The sequence below is a fragment of the Ambystoma mexicanum genome, chromosome 1p, assembly GCF_040938575.1.
Source record: "Ambystoma mexicanum isolate Mex_15411 chromosome 1p, UKY_AmexF1_1, whole genome shotgun sequence".
Taxonomy (NCBI): domain Eukaryota; kingdom Metazoa; phylum Chordata; class Amphibia; order Caudata; family Ambystomatidae; genus Ambystoma; species Ambystoma mexicanum.
In genome coordinates this window covers 1,094,110,692-1,094,132,528 of record NC_090921.1, presented here as the reverse complement: position 1 = coordinate 1,094,132,528, position 21,837 = coordinate 1,094,110,692, and the positions used below count along the sequence as shown (strand labels likewise).

At 46.5% G+C, this 21,837-nt stretch overlaps 1 protein-coding gene across 1 annotated transcript in view; it reads left to right on the top strand.

Moving 5' to 3' along the window:
• CFAP45 (cilia and flagella associated protein 45) overlaps positions 1–7,835 on the top strand; it is a 368,333-nt gene extending 360,498 nt beyond the window's left edge. The window contains exon 12 of the mRNA XM_069604692.1: positions 7,663–7,835. Coding sequence (XP_069460793.1) covers positions 7,663–7,738 — 76 coding nt within the window. The 3' untranslated portion in view covers positions 7,739–7,835. The remainder of the gene's footprint in view (positions 1–7,662) is intronic.
• Positions 7,836–21,837: the final 14,002 nt, after the last annotated feature.

Sequence of the window (21,837 nt, the reverse complement as noted above, 5' to 3'; positions counted from 1 at the left end):
AGTGCAGTCCAGTAGTAGATGGCAGCGAGACAGACATATATGCATGATGATAGTTTAGTGGTGAAGGAAGGAAAGGGGGAGGAATTGGGTGCCATCAGCAAATAGATGATGGGAAAACTGAAAGACAAGATAAGTATGCTGAATGAGAAGGTGCAAAGGATGGACAGGAGTGGTAAACAAAACAGAAGCTTGAGGCACTCCCACCACCCGGGGGATGGGAGTAGATGTGCCAGAATTCCCTGAAATGGAGAAACATCAGTTTGAAAGGTGGGGGCCATCCAATTAAGCGCTGTGTCGTGGATGCCTATGTCAGAGGGTGGAATGTTCTGCTGTGGCAGATTTATCACAGAAGATAAACATAGAGAATAGTCATCAATGGTCGGTGGGTGCAGTGGGTGGTCAGAGGTGTGTCCATGCAGTCCCTGTTAAGTTGCTGCTGAAAAATCCAGATTGGGGGCATTAACATGTGGTACTGGTCTCTACGAAATCAGTGATTTAGCTGAACACGATCTGTTCCAGGAGTTTGGACTAGTGGGGTAGGAGAGTGATAAGCAGATAGTTAGCAGGGTTCTTGCAGTACATGAGGGATTTTTGGGAAAACTAAGGACGTTTGCTACTTGTAGGATGTGGGGAAGATGCTAGCAGCAAGAGAGTTGCCAAAGAGAACAAAGAGGTAAGATCATGTAATGCTTGAAATTATTTGATCTGCAGCACAAAGGGATCACCGGCAGCACCGGATGAGGTGCTGCCCTGATGATAGGAGCAAGTGTGCTTGCAGCCCTTTCCCCTCCTTCCCTGCATCCCACCCATACTGTGCTCCAATAGGCCGGATCTCGCATCACATGTCCAGGAGTGCTTTGTGAACCTGGAGAGCCTTATTAGCTCACTGCACTCCAGGATTTTTTTTTTTTCCTTCCCACTACTGAGGAATCACATCTGCGGTAAGCACTGCTCAGTCCGTGCGTGGGAACCATTTAAAACCATTTCCCTGCTTTGTGCGCAGCCCCTTCCCATCCTTCCCTGCTCCCCGCCCTACACACTGCTCCACGTATCACATGTCCAGAAGTGTTTTAGGCAACCTGGAGAGCCTTTTTTGCTCTCTGTGCCTCCAGGAACATCCGTTTGCCTTCCCTGTATTGAGGAATCACATCTGCGGTAAGCGCTGCTCAGTCCATGCATGGGAACCATTTAAAATCATTTCCCCGCTCCGTGCGCTCGCAGCCCTTCCTCTCATTCCCTGTTCCCTGCCGTGTGCTACAATAGGCCGGGGCACGCATCATGTGTCCAGAAGTGTACTACAAAGATGTACTTCCCAGGGCAGCCCTGCCCGGGCAGCCTGCTAAGGGCCACAAGGCAACGGGCAGATCCCCTTGTTTGCACTGGACGCCTGATGAGACATACTACAGCTACAACCAGGTCTGGTGGTATGGGCAGGGACCACAGCCATTATTTCACCCAGGTAAAACCCTGCCACTCCTACGTTACTACCTCCAGCTCTTACCACAGTACTGCACCTCATTGTGACCCTGGCTAGCTACTGCACTGAACTTTGCTGCACAGTCTAGATAGTCATTACTAAACTCTTCCACAGTAGTCCACCAACACTCATTTGTCACTACACTCAAACACTGTAACTGCTCTAAAGCTTGCTGCGACCAGAGGTCTAGGTGCAGCAGAATCTTACCATAACTTATAACTTGTCACGCTCATCGGCGTAGCGGTTGTTAACCCTACCTCTGTTTAAATATGATGGGATGCTGGGTTCAGAAGTCACACCCCATTACTGATTTAAATTCTGTTGTGCTCTGAGGTTTAAGTTGACGCTCACCCCCACCACTGTTGAATCTTGCTGCACTCAAAGGTATACATTGGGACTACTCTAACCCTTGCTGCTCTCTGAGGATTTACTTGCTATTAATCCCACCCACTATGTAAATCTTGCGGTGCCCAGAAGACCTGCTAATGTGTTGATTCCAGCTGCTGCTTCATTCTTGCTACACTCAGACATATATTGCTGCATTAACCCCGGCCACTGCTTAAATTGTGCTGCACTCAGAAGCCTAGCCACTGTTAAGCCCTGCCACTGCCCAAAGCCGGCTGTGCTCAGAGGTCTACCAGACAGTGGACTCCCACCACTGTTAATCCTTGCCACGCTTAGAGGTCTAGCTACTGTTGATTCCTGCCACAGTTGAATCTTGTTACACTCAGAAGTACACATTGTGACTATCTAAGTTCGGCTATGCTCAGAGGCTGTACATTGCTGTTGATCCCAGCCACTGTTAAATCTTACTACATTCCGGAATCTACACACTGTGACTGCTTTAAATTCTGCTGCGTGCAAAGGCGTAAGGTGCTGTTGATTCCTCTCACTGTTTGAATCTTGTTACACTCAGAAGTAGCAACTTTAGAAGAATTGTGAAGGTTAGCCAATGTATTGCACTCAGATGAATTGTGAAGGTTAACCAATGCATTGCACTTACATTGTGAAGGTTAGTCAATGTATTGCACTTAGATGAAGCTTTGAGGGTAGCCAGGTATTCTGCTTAGAAATACTGTGAAGGCTAACAAATGTATTGCACTTAGAAGAATTGGGAAGGTTAGCAAAAGTATTTCACATAGAAGAATTTGCAAGGACAGCCAATGCACTGCACTTAGAAGAATTGGAATGCTAGCCAATGTACCGCACTTAGGAGAATCTTGGAGGGTGGCCAATGTGTTGCACTTGGAGGACCTGTAAGGGTTAGCCAAAGTATTGTATTTGGAGGAATGCATTGCACTTAGTGGCCAATGCATTGCACTTAGAAGAACCGTAAGGTTGGCCTTTATATCGCTCTTAGTAGAATTTGTGAGGGCTAGCCGATGCATTGCACTCAGAAGATCTTCATGGGTAGCCACTGTATTACACCTAGAAGAATTTGAGGGTTAACCAATGCATTGCACTCAGAGGAACATGAGAGTAGCCAAAGCACTAACCACCCCTGCTCTTGCTCCTCTCAAGCAAACCTCCCAAGTACCACATACGCCTAAGGGCCAGCCAAACTACAAACCCAACAAGGCCAAACACACCTCCAACATAACAATCATTTGCATACAACAAACAATCCCAAATACCGGGCCCTACCCTTCCGGATACAACGAGCCAGTGCACACATTCAACACTGACTTAGAAGGCTGACACGCACAGATGCCAGTTCTCCTAGCTCTGCAAGCATCAACAGAAGAGCACAATCACTTTCCTATCCCTCTTCCCCCGATAAGCCCCTCTCCTCTCTTTCTTACAGAGCCATGTGAGCGCCTGGAGACCATGCCAATGGTAACGGTTGCGGTATAAGACAACTTAACATAACATAACATAAGGAAAATGGGAGAGCAGAGATTGCTCCATTGGTGGAAGTGTAACCATAAAGTTGTCTTTAGTTGCTAGGTGAGCTGTGTGTTCCAAGGCTGGAGGCGTGGACAAAAGGGAGTCAAGGAATAGATGGCATAGTGGTGATCAAAAAGAGCTGGCACAGTTGAATTGATTTAAAAAAAGAAAGACCTTATTAAAAGGGCAGTGGGGTGTGGTGTGAGCAAGGAGAGGGTCAGGCTTCAGCTAGGTAAGGAATTAGCGTGTCACGTTTAAACTTGCATTTTATGATGTACGCAGGGAGAGCAGAATGAAGGAGTAATGACACTGGTAAAATGGGGATGATTGGTCAGAGGGAAACGGGTGCCTGGGGAGGTCTATGGAGGTGATGATAAAGGAGTGGAATCTGAGGTTGATCAAGTTGCCACAGCAGTTTGTGGGTAGGCTCTAAGGGGCAACTAGGAAGTTGGGAAAGTGCAGTGTGCAGTTCAAAATGTTATGCATTGAAAAGGTCTGCAAGGTTGAAGCCCCCCATTAGAAAAATAAGGCCTGAGTGGTAAGGAGTGGAGTAGGAGGAGGTCCATTTGAGGAAAGACAGATTTGAGTGGGCCTGGGCACTGGTAGACAAGTCGAATAGTGAGGGGGTTAGGAGCTTAACATTGGATAGCAATGTGCGCAAAGGATGAGGGAAGGAAGTCGAATAGTTGGGGATGTGGGAGGCAGATTAGCAGTTTTTTCTGACCATGAGTCTAACCCCTCCACCTCGTTTAGAGTGATAGATGGTAGCCTTACCTGTGTGGAATGGAATTGTCCAGATATACTCGTATCTCTCTCGATTAGTCGAGCAATATATCCACGCCGGCCATTTGTGGCCTTTGACATTGTTTCACTTATTCACAAAATACCCTGACTGATGGGAACTGATTAACTAATACTTAATAGGATACCGCTATTGAGCTGTTATTTACTATTTTGAAGGCCTTGAAAACGACCCGAGTGTCGAAATACGTGTCGGCTATTTCTCAATCTACCTCATTAAAATATTGTACCTTGATTGCTGGATGTAGCATTGTAATGGTGTCAAGCGCAATCCTACCCTTCTTTGCAATATAAGTGACCTGTGTGGAGAGCAGCAAGTGTGGTAATGTCCTATAGTGAGTTTCGTGTAGATCTCGGGTCCAGCGCAGAAGCAGCACGAACTCCTACCTCCCCTTAATGGTTTTGGAGTCTGGAACTACAATGTGCACAGACCTCCGCAACCACCACGGGGAAAGAGGGTTAGGGTCTACGGATTGGATAGGTAGGGGTTGCAGGAAGACCAGAAAGAGGATTAGGCAGAGGTTCTGGACAGGGAAGGGAAGAACAGGGAAAACATGCTCCTAGGCTCTTGTTCCTCAGACCTTGGAGCTTCTTATCACACTTGATGTCAGCTTTGAGAAATACCACCAGGAATTTGTTCTATTACACTCGCATAGAACTACCTATACTTGCACCTCACATTGATGCACCATGAATGTACCACTTGGAAGGCACACCACCCAGTTAGAATGCACTGAGTTGCTTCCAATCTTTAAAAGGATTTTTACCCTCTGACACAGATTCAGGAGTGAGAACTGGATTGCTCTTACACAGTAGCTATGAGTAGAATTGCCAAATGAAGAACAAGCACCACTGTGTGCTTGCACCTATCAAACATATGATTTGCTCTCTGAACAATAGGCACATGCAAAAGCGTGGAATTGGATCCCCAATTTACAGTACACACACATTTAACCTTTCACCATGAATTCACACTTAGAATGCACTAGCGTGCCAAATAAACAGCACTTAGCTCTGATTGCTGCTCTGAAGTCCGGTGCCCAAATCCGGTTTCAGCAATGTCCGGAAGGTAAAGGAAACACACAGCGTCTGCCAGAAGAAAATACAATTAGTAAGCGCTCACAGCATAACGTGGTCTGAAGGGTTAAAACAGTTGGATTAGTGCATCCTGCATGCAGTGCATCTCCGCTGCCATGCGTGTATTAGTTTCCACACAGGGTTAAGTCACGGCACTTCAGCGCGAGAAGTCACGTTCCCCAGGCACTTTCTCAACATTTATCTCGCGGCCAGTTGCGGCCGTATTATCAATCACCAAACATGCTTCACTCGCATCGGATCGGGTTGTACACTGAGAGATTACTCATCTTTGCACTCGCGGGGCCTCAGGGAATGTCTGGAGGCGAGGAGCGGCCCAGCGAGAGTTTTCAGCCAAACCCAATGGAAAGTCTGAGCGCGAACAAGCGTCCCATGTTCGCGCATGCGCAGACGTTAGGGCGTTGGCAGGGGCATTCCCAAGTGGGTTCACTGGCTCCGTGTGCCTGTTCCTCCCGTGTAGGAAGCGTGGAGACTTCTTGAGGCGCCCAGCATGCTGGGAAATGTAGTTTTTGGCCCCAAACTGCTGCAACACAGGTTTCTTTCCAGCAGATGCCAACTTCCCCCACCTGAAGATCCTACAGGAGGGACAAAGGTGGCATCTGCTGGTTAAATATGCCCCCATCATGGTGCTAGCCACAATTTGCCCCTTGATACGCCGGGGCTTTACGACAGTGAGATCAGTGATGGCCACGATAGACCGGTGACTGTAAGAAGAGTGAAAGAAGTCTGTGATAGAAGACATATTGCAGAGTGATTGTACGTTACACATCTCAGGGGTAAGATGTGACGGTTGGAAATGGGGTAGAGGCACCAAAGGGGAGTAGGGGCTGGAGATATGTTTTGGGGGCTAGAGGTGTTACAGTTAGTGAAATAGATATTGTGCCTTTTGTTAAGGATGCAAAGGACAGGAATGGGTTTAGGGAGTGGGAGAATTTGTGCAAAGATAACCGAAATATGCACGGAATACCCTTGAGCGGGGAGAGTGTGGTGAGAAGGATGGTTAGGAAGTGGAGGCACATAGTGAGGGAGAGTGCTTGGGGAGAAGGGATTTTAGAGAAAGTGTACTCATCCGGTAGATGACTAATGAGATTGGTTAGTAGGGCGGTAGAGACCACCACAGTTAGCAAACATGCGGTAGCGAACACCTTAATTAGCAAATAACCTGCCACTACCAGTAGAATGAAATCCCATGCTGCTAAGTAAGAGTTGTATACCGACCAACACACTTAAATAACAGGGTAGTGGAGGGCAGCTGGATTAGGTAGAGAGTGGGTAGAGTTCAGTTTAATTATAAGAAGGGCGGATTTTGGTATAAGGGTGTTGTGTGTGGTGAAGTTAGAGATCAGAGTATCTTATGAAGTAAAGATGGCTGCCATCTTGTGACAAAAGGCAAGGAAGACGACTAGCCGAACAGGAAAACCGGTGACACCGTTGGTCAATTGCCCTTTGCCTTCATCTGGCAACCTGCCTGGATGCATGACCCTGGTGCTTCTGTGTCCTGGTCATGTGGGACAGGCTGCTCCAGTAGCTTGGCTTAGAGTGCCACTTATAAGCATTCTGAGGCAATATTCTCCCTGGGGGTTGTTCCTGGCATTCGCAATCTCTCCCTCAGTTCCTTTATGTACCGGGAGAAAGCAATGAAAGTGCTTTAATTCTGGGAAATGTCTGTGGTAATGTGGGACAGGATACATCATTAGCAGTTCTGAGTGCCTCTGATGGGGATTGTGGGGTGAGATTCTTTCCAGGGGGGCCATACTGGCAGACTCATATGAAGGCACTTAGGGCATTCATGAATTCTAGTTGTGTTCGGCCCTCCTCCAGCATGCCTAGGAACAGAAGTCACAGCTTTTTGACTTTTATTGAGGATACAAAACTACTTCTCATCCCTCCTGAGACCCTTTCAACTTTTTGTAATGCTCTCCTACTCCTCTCTCCAATTTTCTCAGTACACTACAGCACATTTATCACCTCTGCTCAAGAGAAAAAATAAAATGAAGAGCTTGAATACGAATTTGCTGGAACTGTTAAAACATTTGGCAAGTACCATTACCGGGTATTTTGCCACTCTTCCAGATTCCAATCTTTGTTTATGAAACTCTTATTTCCGCCTTCTTTTGTGCTGGGGTAATTACCTCCACACAAAAGAATTACTGTAGTTAGCACATAGTTTAATTACCAAGCGACATGTAGTCTTTTTGGACACAAAATGGGGAATAGCAGAAAAGTCTCCATACGGGCCCAGTAACTGCTGCAAGAGATAACGGTAAATGACTTTCGGGAAATCCACCAAACTCATAATCAGGCCATAAGAATTTCAAACACCACATCCTTAGTAAAAGTGTTAGCCCTGTGTTTCTTTTTACATTTGCCTCTTACTTACTTGTCTCTTTTCTTACTTGCAGACTTGCAGGCCTCCCAGAGAAATACTGTGCTATGGTTGCAAGGAAAGCTGAAATTCCTACTGCGATGGTGCACTGAGAGCGGGAGAAGAAGGCAACACCCGAAAATAGATCCTTTACTCAGTTAATACCGTCTGCTCCAATCAGATTGTAATAAAACTATACTTTACACTCCAGATTCTAAACTCAGTTTTTGTATTTCTTGATTGTGCTTCAGTGCTTAATAATATATTTCTTTATTGTTAATTTGTTCAACATGCTTTGTTTCACTTAACTAAGACATCTGATGGAGGATACACCCATTAGCTCATGTCATCAAGTATAGTTCTGGGAAAGCTGATCGTTACTTGTATATAAATAATGTTGTACAAAAATTGGGTATGGAAAAAAGTGGAAGGATCAACAAAGCAGAACTTGAAAGAAGCCGACTGCAGTGCAGTTTTTACCTAAATAAAATGTGATTATATCTTTTGAGATGCACCATTCCTTATTTTGTTTTCTACGAAAATAGTGCAGCATTACAGTTTTGAGAGAAACAAATCAATTTGTGATGTCATCTTTGAGGTCATAGGTGTTAGTCCTTGCAGTGCACAGTGGTAGCGCGAGCTATGGTTACGTATTTTACCATAACTGGCTCATTTGTGGTTTGTTTTGGTTTTACCTGTAACCATAACGTCCCTGTAGGAACGTTTTTCCATTGAATTTCTTAGGTTTTTTTACTAGTGCAACTTAACCATAACATCCCTTTAACAGTGTTTTTGTTAGTGAATTTCATAGGTTTTTAGTAGCACACTGTAGCCTGAACGTTGCTTTAGCATACTGTTTTCTGTAAAGATGATAGCTGTATGGTACTGCAATGGAACAATAACGTCCCGTTAACAACGGTTTGTTACTAAATCCTTGGCTGTCCTCATGATGAACATGTGGAAAGGCCAAATTGTCTGGTGTATGTATCCATTTGCGCTACCCCTTCCTTTTCCGAATAGTGTTGGTGTATCTTAGCAATTACAGATGTACATGGTAAATGTTGGTGAGTGTTTGAGTAGGTTCTCTTTTTGTGTTAACGTTACATGGTGAATGTGTGCCATACAGTACTGGCCGTTATGACTACAGATGAGCAATAGGGACATTTCCTAGGGAGACTGCACCTGGTCGGCGTATGTGCAATCACGCTGCAAGTATCCGTAGGATTCCATTAGTGGCCGCATGTCCACATCTTCCAATGCACTTTTAAATAGTTGTTAGAAGGGCACGTGTATCCATTCCACACCTATACCCATGCATAGGTAATCCACTGTGTGCTGGTAACACCGCCCCTGTCGCCAGCCTTACTGATTCATACAGTAGGCTACTGCATTTCAAGTATTCCTGCTGACTACGTGGGTGGCTCTGCAAACCTACCGATGTGTGGCTAAAGTACGCCTGACTGTATGACGGCCACTGGTAAGGCAGGAACAGCAACCTGCAGTGTCACATGGGCGTGAATATCACGTTAATTTGATTGGTGTGCTGCTTGCCTTTCCATGACCCGTCAAACAGACACAGCATGTCTGCACTGAGCAGTGTGACAAAGTGTGAAGAGGTCGCCTTCAGGTCGTACAGTTGAAGAAAATATGTAAGTGCAGGTGGGACAGTTTGTAGTGAGTCTGCAAAATGGCAGCTTGTTTACGCACATACTAGTGCATGTAAAGGCAAGTAAGCAAACAGCAGAATATGCAGAGCGCAAACAATCTTAGTAGTGGTTAGAAAATGACTCTAACTGCATGGGTCACACAGAATAAATGTGTTCCTGCTCCACGTAATTAACTGTTTCCCGTTGGTGTAAACATTCTTGTATTCCACAATGTATGCATCTCCGTGAATGCTACCCCTAAGATTAATGGCACAGCAAGAAGTGTTAGTACTGCATGTGACGACAACTGAAAGGAGAGCATAAGGGACCAGTGCGCAGTTTTCCGCCCTTCCAACAATTACATAGGGTTATTTCATGTACAGCATTTGCCACATCTGCTGCAGGCAACAAGAGGGGCTCTCCTGTAGGGCAGCGGAGCTGTAAAGCATCCTAGCAAACCATATGCCGTGCTACAGACCCTTACCCGGCAAAGGGCATTGTATTGTGCATGTACTGCAACGCGCTACTCTACAGAGGGAAGGTACTTGGAAGTGCGTGGAAAGGGTCCTGCCGGGAGCATTGCAATGACTGGCGCCTATGTAGTTGAGGGCCACCCAATAATTCTGTCTCTCCTCGCGTCCCCTATGGCCTGCAGACCCTTATCCCAGCAGGTGCTGCCCCTTCTGTCCCAGCCCTTTCCTGCCGTTCCTTCTGTGGAGTGTGTCAGAAAACCATAATAAGTGGAAATGAAGTGGGGAAGGAAAAAAGGGAAGTAAAGAAAGCACCTTTTACAGAGGAACAATGCAATTGCCAATGAACGGATGCAGGGCGAGAGGCGTGCCACTGTGGAAAACACTGTAGTTCAAGGCGTTGCAAAGGGGGTCGCGGTAGAAAGAGGTTTCTTTGGGTGTTGCAGAGCGTTTTGAAGAGTGTCAGTGCGCAACACTTACTACAAAAGTGTTTCACTACTTTCAAGAAGGGGACCAAGACAATTTGGATTGGGTGTACAGAAATCGGGATGGCAGGTATAGTAAGATGTACTAAACAAATAGTATGCCCTATGTGCTGAAAAACTCAATAAATGTGTTTCAGAAAACGCATGCTGAGGACCAGAGAATGTGTTCTTATTAAAAATATATCATTTTATTCTGTTACAATATCATAAAATACATCATTGTTGAACAATTATAAGACAACAATTCATTTCCAATAAACATATATTTTTTATAAACAAATGTTTTTTTGTGCAAATAGCGCATTTTTGTGTAAACATTTCGCATATGTATCTATCACTAACAGACCATTCTGCCATTCATCTTCACAGGCAAATCTGGTTTGTATAAAGACATTCTAAATAACTTTTGCAGTAGTAATATTCCTACTTTGACAGTCCACCATGATGTATCAACTACAAGTATCCAAGATTATTCTAGTAGTATTCCTCTCATCATTGGATTTCCCTTTGTATAGTTTCGACTTGACATCAATTGGCCAGGTTTTACAGAACCATTGGTCAACATCTTCTTCAGGATTAGTAGACTTATTCAAAGGCTTTATCAGTGCTACAAAATATAAAACAACACCACCACCATGATTTAAAACATTAAATAATGCTTAAAAGCATAGACAAACAACATTGTTAAAAAACACAATCTTTGAACTTCCTCAGTATGCTACCGTTATTTCATAAATGGGGAGCAAACTCAAATTTTGTAGTAACCTCAAACCCAGGATGCTCGGGGTTAGTTAACCTCCTTATGCACAAATCAGGGGTAAATGAATTACCATTGTGAAAATGGGCCACTCAGTCCCCAACTGTCTTCAAAATAGAAACCCCCTTACAGTACATTCCTGTCAGCTCAAGCAAATGTAAGCCCCCAAAGGTGCACAATAGAAAAGGAAAAAGGCATTAAGGATATCTATAAATCAAGGCAATCTAATTTGTACCTTTAAACGTCCATTTTGAAAAAAGTTTTCTTTTTGCAGCTTTGCAAAAATGTCCGATTCCCGTGGTTTCCCACTGTGTCTTCTCACTAACGTTCAGTAAGTGAGTGAAATATTTATAGCTCCACCTCAAGGGCAAAGTATTCTGCTAAATATAATTCCTGTAAGTGTAATAGTAATAGTGAATGTTGGTTGAAACATGGTTTGTCTCTAGTTAACAATAGCGGTGTTATACCATAATATGTCTCTAGTTAGCAAAAACGGTGTTGTACCGTTATGTTTTCAATCTTTTAAGTGCTAGTATTGATTTTTGCACAAAAGTCATTTTACCTTCAATAAGTGTCCAGCGGAATAAGACACACATACTTCCCCACTGCCAAATTTGCCCAACAGCAATTCACTAAAAAAGGAAGTCGGGGAAAGAGAGAAAAGGATAGTCAATAGACTTTTCCCTTTACTTGGCATCAGAATTCGTCTAGGGAAAGGGGTCCTAAGTTAGCTTACCATGAATGCTGGCTTCAAAAACAAGAGCCTCGCCTGCTCAGGACAACGCGAAAAAACAGCACTGTGGTGGTCAGCTGCTCGAAACTGGACATTAGGTTTACTTCCTGCTTCCTTATAAAGGGAAACTTACACTCAAGTCTGCCAAGGTATAGTAAGATGAACGGTACAGCAGGGGAAAAATGTTAGTGCTGTGAAATGTCATATTCCCATGTGGGAAGTACGCCATTGGCACATGTCATGCAAAGGCACAAATTCACTGCTTCGCAATGTACCGTGCTTTCTGCATTTGCAGACCAAATAGGAAATGATACAGCCACATCAGTGTCTGCATAATGCGATACAAAGTTATGCAAGAGATCGGAAACAAACGCACAACCTGGGCAAGTGCCTCCTTCATCGCAAACGGCACTGAAACTCGTGTCACATGCTGTGCAATTTTCCCTCCACAATGAACTACAATGAAATCGGCATGTTTGCGTGTCACCAAAGTGTCACACAGACCAAAATCTCGGTACTCCATAGCACTACACATCCACATGATAGATTCCAAAATGAGCAGCCACTGGACAGTACTTTCCATTCACTTTCTGTCAATGTATTTTGCACTCCCCTACAACCCGCATGCTTTGCCTCGTGATACACACAGCCATAACTGCACTCTCTACATTTCTGTCGACAAGTACACTGTGCACCACAGTGTATGCATACACCACACCCAGAAATCTTATTCACCAATCCCGTAGTGTGTACAGGCCCATTTCTATGGCCGTCATCTACAAAAGGGGCATAGCCAACAGGTGCCACCCTGCAACTATCTTGATATTTGCAGACTTTTCATGCTGTGCATGCGCTGGATTGGGAGAATAACTTTCAACCAGGGTAGGGGACGTCGTTAATTGTGGCAGCTCTTAAAAGAGCCTTTTTTTTTTAAAGTGCTTCGATACTAACACCTTTTTGGGCGGTTTGTATGGGTAAAAATGTGTTTTCAACGTCAGCTCACATTCTTACAATAGGATCGTCAGTGCAGCTTGTACATTGTGAAACTAAATTTCATTGCCACTGGTCGACAAAGACATGCCATTTACCATTTGCCTTGACAAGGTGTATATATCGTGACCCAATATTCTCATTTTCACAGGAAAACATCCCAGCAGCACTCAAGAAGTGACACATGCTTCTGATGATGAGACCCCTTCCGACCACTGGCTGGCGATAGGAATCAGTGGAATACTTCCACACTATTCTCGGGGTATGCATGAGAAAAGCACCTTGGCAGTAGGAATAATGCGCTGCACTGCTTTCATCATAATCTTCAGTTGACGGTCCACACGGGAACAAGGCAGCAACCCCAAAAAGCATGCTCCAAAGTGCACAACATGTACAGTTGCTGAAGAGGCCATGCGTCGACATTCTACAAGCACTCTGCCAAAACAGCACGCTTCGACACTGCATCACAAAGCGTCCACTCCCTCCACACCGAAATTGCCAGTAAAACCTTCTTTGAGGGCATACAAGAATAGATCTTCCACAAAGGCATCACCCACGATGAAAACTATGTGTCTCGCCATGTTTGCCAGCCGCACTATACAAAGTAATGGGAGAAATGATTGCTACCCTTTCCTGTGACGACCACCCTGAGCACCTCATTGGACATTCCCCACAGTCCCATTTCCATTGGCCACCATGGTGAGAAGCGCAGAATGTGACACGTGCCTTTCCCCAATTACCGCGAGTGCTGCGCCCCAGTGAAGCAGGAGGAGTCTTTCTTCCTATTGGTGCTCTTTTCTGTGACGTGCACCCTGAGGACCTGATTGGTCAAAGGCCAGAGTCCCATTTCCATTGGCCAACATGGTGAGAAGCGCAGAATGTGGCACGTGCCTTTCCCCAAGTACTGCGAGGGCCACGCCCCAGTAAAGTTGGAGGAGTCCTTCTTCCTACTGGCGCACTTCCCTTTGACGCACGCCCTGACCACCTGATAGGACAATCCCTGCAGTCCCATTTCCATAGGCCAGCATGGTCAGAAGCGCCGAATATGGCACGTGCGGTTCTTCAAGTATGGTGATGGCCGGGCCCGAGTGAAGCAGGAGTCCTTCTTCCTATTGCCGCAGACCCTAAGCACCTGATTGGACAATTCCCACAGTCCCATTTCCATGGCCGCCACCCGCAAAATCCCCGATCTGCCTTTCGTGCTACGTGCGGGCGTGGGTGAATAACTTGCAAGCAGGGTAGGGGGAGGTCGCGATAAGGGGGGGCCCTTCAAAGAGCCTGTTTAGTTTTGTTTGTTTGTTTGTGATGCTTTTTTTTCGGTTTTTATTTGCTTTACTGTTTTCTTGTGCTCACATTACTACACTGAACTCTTCACTGCATCCTGTACACAGGCAACCAAAACTGCATTGTCAATGGGTGACAACAAAATGCCATTTGTTTGGAAAAACACAGTATTTCCAGAACTAATGAGGTCATTGTTGCAGAAGAACATTGCACGAGCTGACAAAGTATACATACTTCAGTTGATGAGACACCTTCCTGCGTCTGGCTCGGACCAAAAGCCATGAGCAGTGGCCCATACTCTTCGTGGTATTATGGAGGGTAAAAGCACCTTGACGGTGGGAAAAAACGTCTTCTCGACATCCAGCAATCTCCTCAGTGTGCAGAACAAATCTAAGCAAGCCAGGTAACCCATATGCATGGCGTCGCAGTCGATGACGACATCTACTGCAGCAAAAGTGGCTATGTATTCGCAAAGTGCATGCATATCGACGACATTGCACTCGTACACAGAGTTCCACAATGCGTCCACTCCTTCCAAAGCAAAATTGCCGTCAAAGTGTCTTTCCAGGGCATAGTTGTGCCGATGTATGACAAAGAAATCACCTACAGTCAACACAATGCGTTCACAATGTCAGCCATCCTCAGTACGCAGAGTATAATCGCCAACCGTTTCACCGCCCCTTCCTGTTAACCACGCCCACAATACCTGATTGGATAATCCCCACAGTGCCATGTCAATTGGCCAACAGGATGTGAAGGGCACATTGTGGCACTTGCGCCTCCCAAAGTACCGCGAGGGCCACACCCCTGCAAAGCTGGAGCACTCCTTCTTGCCTTTCCACTATCTTCTCTGCAGCACTACCTCATTGGGTTATGCGTAAATAGGCACACACGCATCCACCAATTGCATTGAAACCGGCATCATCAAACACTGTCACTCCTGTACAACACTTCAAATGTACTGGTACACATTTACAGTACAAGTGTCATGCCATTCCAAAGCAGTCCACTACAAAGTTCAGTTAAAGCATGCACAATTTCTCCATCCGCATACATCCACATGGCTACCTAGTATGTGGCACGTCTAATCCTGAAAGTGCTGCAGAATAGGCTATCTTTTCATGATAGAGAGGGGGTGCCGGGGCAAGCAATATCAAGCTGTGTAGGGGATTGTGTTTCCAGCATAGATGTTTAAAAGTTTTTTTCATTTTTTTTTTTTAATGTGCGTGCAACTTTTTGTTTTTTCTGTTTATATGCGTTTCTGTTTCTCTCTCCTCACATTTTTACCACATTCTGGCCAATGCTTCTTGCACAGTGTAAAAGAAAATGGCATTGCCAAAGGCGCTCAAATAAATGCCATTTCTACGGAACCACTGCATATTTTGCGACCTCATAATCTCATAGTGGGTGGAGAACATGCCAGCACTCTGCATGAATTCACGCATAATTTTGTTTATAACACACCTTTCAACCTCTGGCTGCGGACAAATTACAGCGTCATGGGCCCATACTCGTCTTTGTGTTATGCATGAGAAAACGACCTTGGCAGTAGGAAAACACTGCATCACTACGTTCAGCAATCTCTTAAGGTGACGGATCAAATGTCCACACGACATGTAACCCAAATGTAGACTTCCATAGTGCACCACAACAAAGTCAACGTTCGTGCCGGACGCCACATATCTGCACAGGCGACCCATCCCACCGAAACTGCAGTCACCCTGACAGCCACAGAAAGCGTCCACTCCTTCCAACCCGAATTTACCAGCAACGCCTCTTTGCACACAACACCTGTGCAGATGGCGCACAAAGGTATCACGGACGATCAGCACTGTGCGTCTCTCCATTTCAACCAACCTCACGACACAGTATTGGGATGAAGTGGTACCGCCCCTTCCTGTCAACCACACCCTAAAAACATAGTTGCCTATTTCCCACAATTCCATTTCCATGTCCACCATGTTCATAATGGCAGATTGTGGCACGTGCGCTTTCCCATCTACAGTGAGGGACACGGCCCAGTAAAGCACACGCAATACTTCTTTCCTTTGCATGGACATTTTTGCTGCACTCCCCCATTGGGTGCAGTCAAATTTTTCGAACACGCATGCAGCAATCACATACAAACCCTCTGCATTGCACACTATCATTTTATGTACACCACTCCATATTTACTGTTACACACTCTCACTACATGTTCTGTTTCATTCCAAAGCCCCTCCACCACAAACATCTGCCAAACAATGCACGATTGCAGCATCCACAAAGATCCTGAGGCGCACCCAGCATGTCACAGCTTCTGCTTCCAGGCACAGGAGTGGCACAAACCAACCACCTCCTCCGCGGTCTGGGTGCTTGCAAGACAATGCTTACACAAGCCTCCGAGACCCCAGTGGGGAAAGAGGGCTAGGGACTCGTTGGTTGGATAGGTACTGGTACTGAGGGTAACCGGAAAGAGGGTTAGGAGAGGGGAGGTGGCTAGGTAAGGGGACACAGGGTAACCACAGATGAACAACAGTATTAATCACACTGATCCTTTGAATGTAAATGCACACTACATACACAACAAGGCTTAAGAGCCTGAAAGAGACTTATATCTGGGGTGAGTGCTGGCCTCCTGCCTGTGCACTCTCACGTCCGGTGTCTGGAGCAGTTCAAATGCTGCAAAAAGAGCATGAGTTACTATTCTGCGTGTTTCTTCACACTCGCATAAGTCTAGGCAAGTATTGCTCATGCAGTTTTGGTTAGTGATACCCTCCCAGAGTGAACTTTGGACCCTTGCAAGCCTAAGCGTCTACTGCTGCCTCTGTGTTAATTCGCATGCAGCCGTGAGCGGCTAAACAATGCAAATGCAGAATTCTGGCCGCACGAGGCTCCGCGGTACAGTTAGTGCAGTTCACCACACGTGGTTGCAGGTAGGTGTGCCCAGAGCTGCCTGCAGCACATGGCGAAATGGTTCGTGCAGTCTGCCACGCGTGGCTGGTTGCGGCTTCCTTGTGAGCCGCATGTGGCTAGTCGCGGGTCCCTTGTAAGCCGCACGTGGCTACTCAAGTATGCAAATTATATGCACTGCTCTAGCGACTCTAATGCCCATGACTGGTTCTGCGCGCGAGATAAGGTCACAACTATGGGTGCTTTGGCATAGTAAACTTAGCTTCTCAGGAGCAGGGGGGACATAAGGACCATGGGCTGTGCCCCCTGCGTGTGCCCCTTGCTGCGTCCTGAGCCCTCTGTGTGTTCGCTGCTCTGCAGCATTGCGCGTGGTTCCACTGCGCTTGCTTGGGCTCCCCAATGGTGGCAGTACTTAGCTTTTGCAGGCGAGGGGGCTGGAAGGAGGTTCTCTGGGGCTTGGCCCCGCGTGTTGATCCCTGTGCTCGGAGCTCCGGAAAACACGTCTGCTTTGGTTGAACGTCTGAGCACAAGCCCTGTGCTTTTGTTCTTGCGCGTGGGCCAGTTGCTGGGAAATGTGGTTTGTAGGCCCTTCCGCCTGCAAAATGGACACAAAAGCCTTTTGTAAGGCTGGAATCTTTTCCTTTTGGTTTGTTTTCTCTTTTTGCTGGCTGTCTTTTGCCTATGGCCCATTGAAGGGTCCTTCACACAGAGTCCCAGGCCCTGTACACTGACACAGCACACCTTTGGCCATGCACACAACAGTGCAGCCTTTTCCACACCCACCACAACACTATAGATGCATGCATGCGACCATGTGGGCACCTAACATTAGGCACAAATGTAACATACGTAGCGCCACTTCTACCCACCTCCTCCACACCATAAAACACCCATTCACGAAAACGTGTCACAATTGGCAGATTCCAAAAACATACCACAGCCTGCACCACCGCAACCCACTGCCATTCACAAAGTATTGCGTGACTGGCAACCTATGCACAACGGCTTCACAACATTGGGCCTACTACAATAAATCTCCACACAGCAGAGTATCCAAGCACATATAAGGTGCACTTCAACCACACCCTCTTCCATACTGACATTACATGAACACTCCACCCTGTGGCCACACTACACAACTTCTCACTACACCATCTCCTGCCGTACACCAAATATTGTACCATTTTGCAACCATCACCACAACCATGGAACACACAATACATGCTTTGCTACTCACTTTTGCTGCTGTAGCACGTCTACAATGTCCTCCACACCCCTTCTCCAAAGATCACCACCCTGTGCCTAATGCACTGTCAAACCTGCATTGCTGCAATGGGTGTTCTCCTTGCACACATTCCCTGCACCGTAATGCAACCATGCATGTCCGCACGTCACCAGGAAGCACCATGCACATACATACCACTGAACAAACACTCCTATCCAACCTCCACACCGCAATGCATATACACAGTGGTAAATGCAACAGTTACCATAATGTACAAACATACACTGTCGCAGCCCCCCTACGCCCTTTCATTCACATACTATTGTCTTACCCACTTCCACTCACAGTATTGTGTAACTGGCAAGCTAACCACTAAATAGTCAGAACATTGCCCATACTCCAAGCAATCTGCACACAGCACACTATCCAACCACAGATAAGCTGCCCTTCAACCATACCCTCTACCATACTGACACCATGCAAACACTGCACCCAGTACCCACACTGCGTGACTTTTCACTGCAGCATCTCCAGCCACACATCAAAAACATTACCATGTACTAACAGTCACCTGACCTGCAAAACCAAACATACACGCATGGCAGCTCACTTGTGCTGCTCTATTGCGTCTGAAATATGCTGCACACCCATTGTGTCGAAGTCACCACCCTGTAACTGATGCAGAGTCAATAATACATTAGTGCCGTGGGTGTGCTGAAGCCCTAGGCTCTTCAGTGCATGGCCTTTGGCCATGCACCCAATAGTCTAGGTGTTGCACACATCCACCGCAACATAATGCCACCATACATGTCACCAACTACGAGAATCTACAAACACAGCACTGCCACCCGCACTCCTACCCAACCTGCATACCGCCATGGAGCTATGCAGCACAAAATTGCAACAATTACTATGATGTACAAATAAAACACTGTGTCCTGCACCCCTGTGCACTTTCATTCACATACTACGGCCGTACCCACTTCCATTCACAAACTGTTGTCTCTGCCAACCTACCCACATACTGTTTGCCTCATTGGCCCTATTCCAAACAATCTGCACACACCACACTATGCAAGCACCTCCCTCTACCGGATGCACAGTCAGACATGCATTGCTGCGGTGGGTGAGCTGCAGCCCTAGACTCTTCAGTGCATGGCCGGTGGTCTTCGGCCATGCACCCAATAGTCTGATCCTTCAACAGACCCACTGTAACTTCATGCAGCCATGCATGCCACCATGTGCCCAACTAGCGCTATCATCCGCATACCACAGCCACCCGCGCTCCCACCTGTCAGATGCGAATTGCCCACGTCCTGTAGCCGATGAGTTCTTCCTCCTGATGGAACCCTCTGGCTCCAGGAATAGACAACCACAGCGATCAATCAGAGGAAAGAAAGGATGCCAGATGAGACCCAGATGACCCAGATGATGACACGTGCCACAGGAGTTGTTATCGGTGAAGCCAGGGTGGTACGAGTGGCCCAGGACAGGCGTTTGATCTGCAAGTGAGGGGTTAACACAACACAGAATGTATAACCAACCGCCCTTCTGACCAGACCCGAAAACAACAGATCAAGAATGCAATACGTGTTTGTCAAATTCCAATAACAACCCCCTTCCCATGCGAGACTATGGCTTACTGTGTTTTTGTCTTAATCAACGCCGGGGAGAGTCAGGTGGAAAAAGACAGGGAAACAAATCCAAATCTGAAATCCACAATCCAGAATCCAAGAAAAGCCCAACCACCTATCCTGCCGGCACGAGGACGCCTAATACACACTTGGCAGTTTTGAGTTAGTGTACGTAGCAAGGAAGTCCAAGTTTCAAGTTTCAACAATCCAAAAGTTCGAAAAGTTCCAAAGTTTCAACAATCCCAAAAATTCCCCAGACGCAATCCAGGTGAGTGAGGATCCAGAAGACAAACGAAGAGCAACCAAAACAAATGGGCGAAGGCAAAGAGGTCCGTGAGCAATCCGAGGTCGAAGCACGATAGGGGCAGCATACAAGAACAAGGCAGTCCAGAATCAAGGCCAGGTAACGGTCCGGGTCGGGGAAACGAGGCAATCAGGAACACAGGAGGGAATGGGGAGGAGGAAGGGTACTGCAACAGGGGTTCAAGGGAACAGGATACAAAGCACAAGGTACAAGGCACCACCAATTCTCAATCAGAAGCACCGATACGAAGTGAAGGCGGTGCCTAAAAAGGAAAGGTCACATGACAGCGTTACGCGGATTCCGGCGTCGGCCGTAGGAAACACTGAGAGGATGCCAACGTTGCCATGCCAACTTCCAGGCACCTGGTTGCAGCGTCCTTAAAGGACTATGCAGCCGTTTCTTAACACTGCTTGCACGCCGTACATGACACCACCCAACCTATGCCATGTGCAATTCAGTGCCCTTCTGAAATTCACCTGCCACTACTCACCACACAAAGTATTCACCTGTCTAGGTACCCGCGAATTGGTGCAATACGCACTAGCACTAATTATTATTTTTTTTTTTTTCCTTCTCGCTCCGCACTCTCCTTTTGTTCCCCCTTCCATGCACTTCTCCCCCTTCTCCCTCTACCCTGCACTTGCACTTTCTCAATGTCACTGGGCCTAGTAAGATCGTTGTTTTTGTTCTCCCCTGTTCCCTTTCCCTGCCTGGTCGCACTCTGAAACACTTGTGTATGAGTGCGATGGAAATAAAATATCAATCAATATCAATCAAACACTGCAGCCACTCCTCCATCTTCTTCCACCTCCTTACAAATGTCACATTAACCACTTCTCACTTCCACACCATTTTCCCTCCCTTCTTGCCAACAACACAAGGCATACGGTATATTTTGCAGACCCTTCTGCCGGCGCACTGTCTTCCGATACACCATGTAGCGTTTGTCAAAAAATGGTGACGAAGAGCACGCTTCCCTCCGGCCAACCACCAGCTGTGTTCAAACTTCTCTGACAGCACGCTGCATCGAAAGCTAATGACACTTCTGTCCGCGGAGCGAACAGGGAAATGGGTCCGCGGAGTGGACGCAGATATCACTATTTTTTGCATTTCAGCTGTTTGCAAGAAATGTACTGATCGGATTCCCACCAAACACACAAAAACACACTTTCTGACCCTAGCCATACTCCTGCTGCAAATTTGGTGCAAATCCGTCCAGCCGTTCACCCTGTAACCGTGCGCAAAGTTTTTGCCCATTCAGTCTATGAAAAAAAAAACTATTTTTTGGGACTCTCCCTAGAACTTTCCCCCCCTGCACGAAATCTAACAAAAGTTTTTTTGCAAAGTTTGGTGCAGATTCGTCCAGGGGGAGCGAAGTTATAAGCTGCCGAAAAAGAGGTCTTCCTATGGGTTTAGCAATTTAACCATTACTACACAACCCGCTACCGCGGGCCGTGTGATATAAGGCCAAAGATGTCTGTGCAAGCTAAGGCCCTCCGCACAGCATGGCTTCTCTCAATCTGCCCTCTATGCACAGTCAGGAACACCAATGGATGCACACACAAACATCCACACAACAACAACGGATGGCATCACACAAACCAAAAATAGATGGCAGCATGCACACCAACAACAGTGACGGGCAGGCTGCAAAAGTAAGCCAGGGAAAAAGTGTGGTCAACAGGCCCAGGTTTATCACAGCGTCTCACATCCATTTGTTTTTTGGCATAACCTTAAACAGATGAGCCTAGAAACAAAATAATTTTAAATCTGCCCTTTAATTCAAAAACAA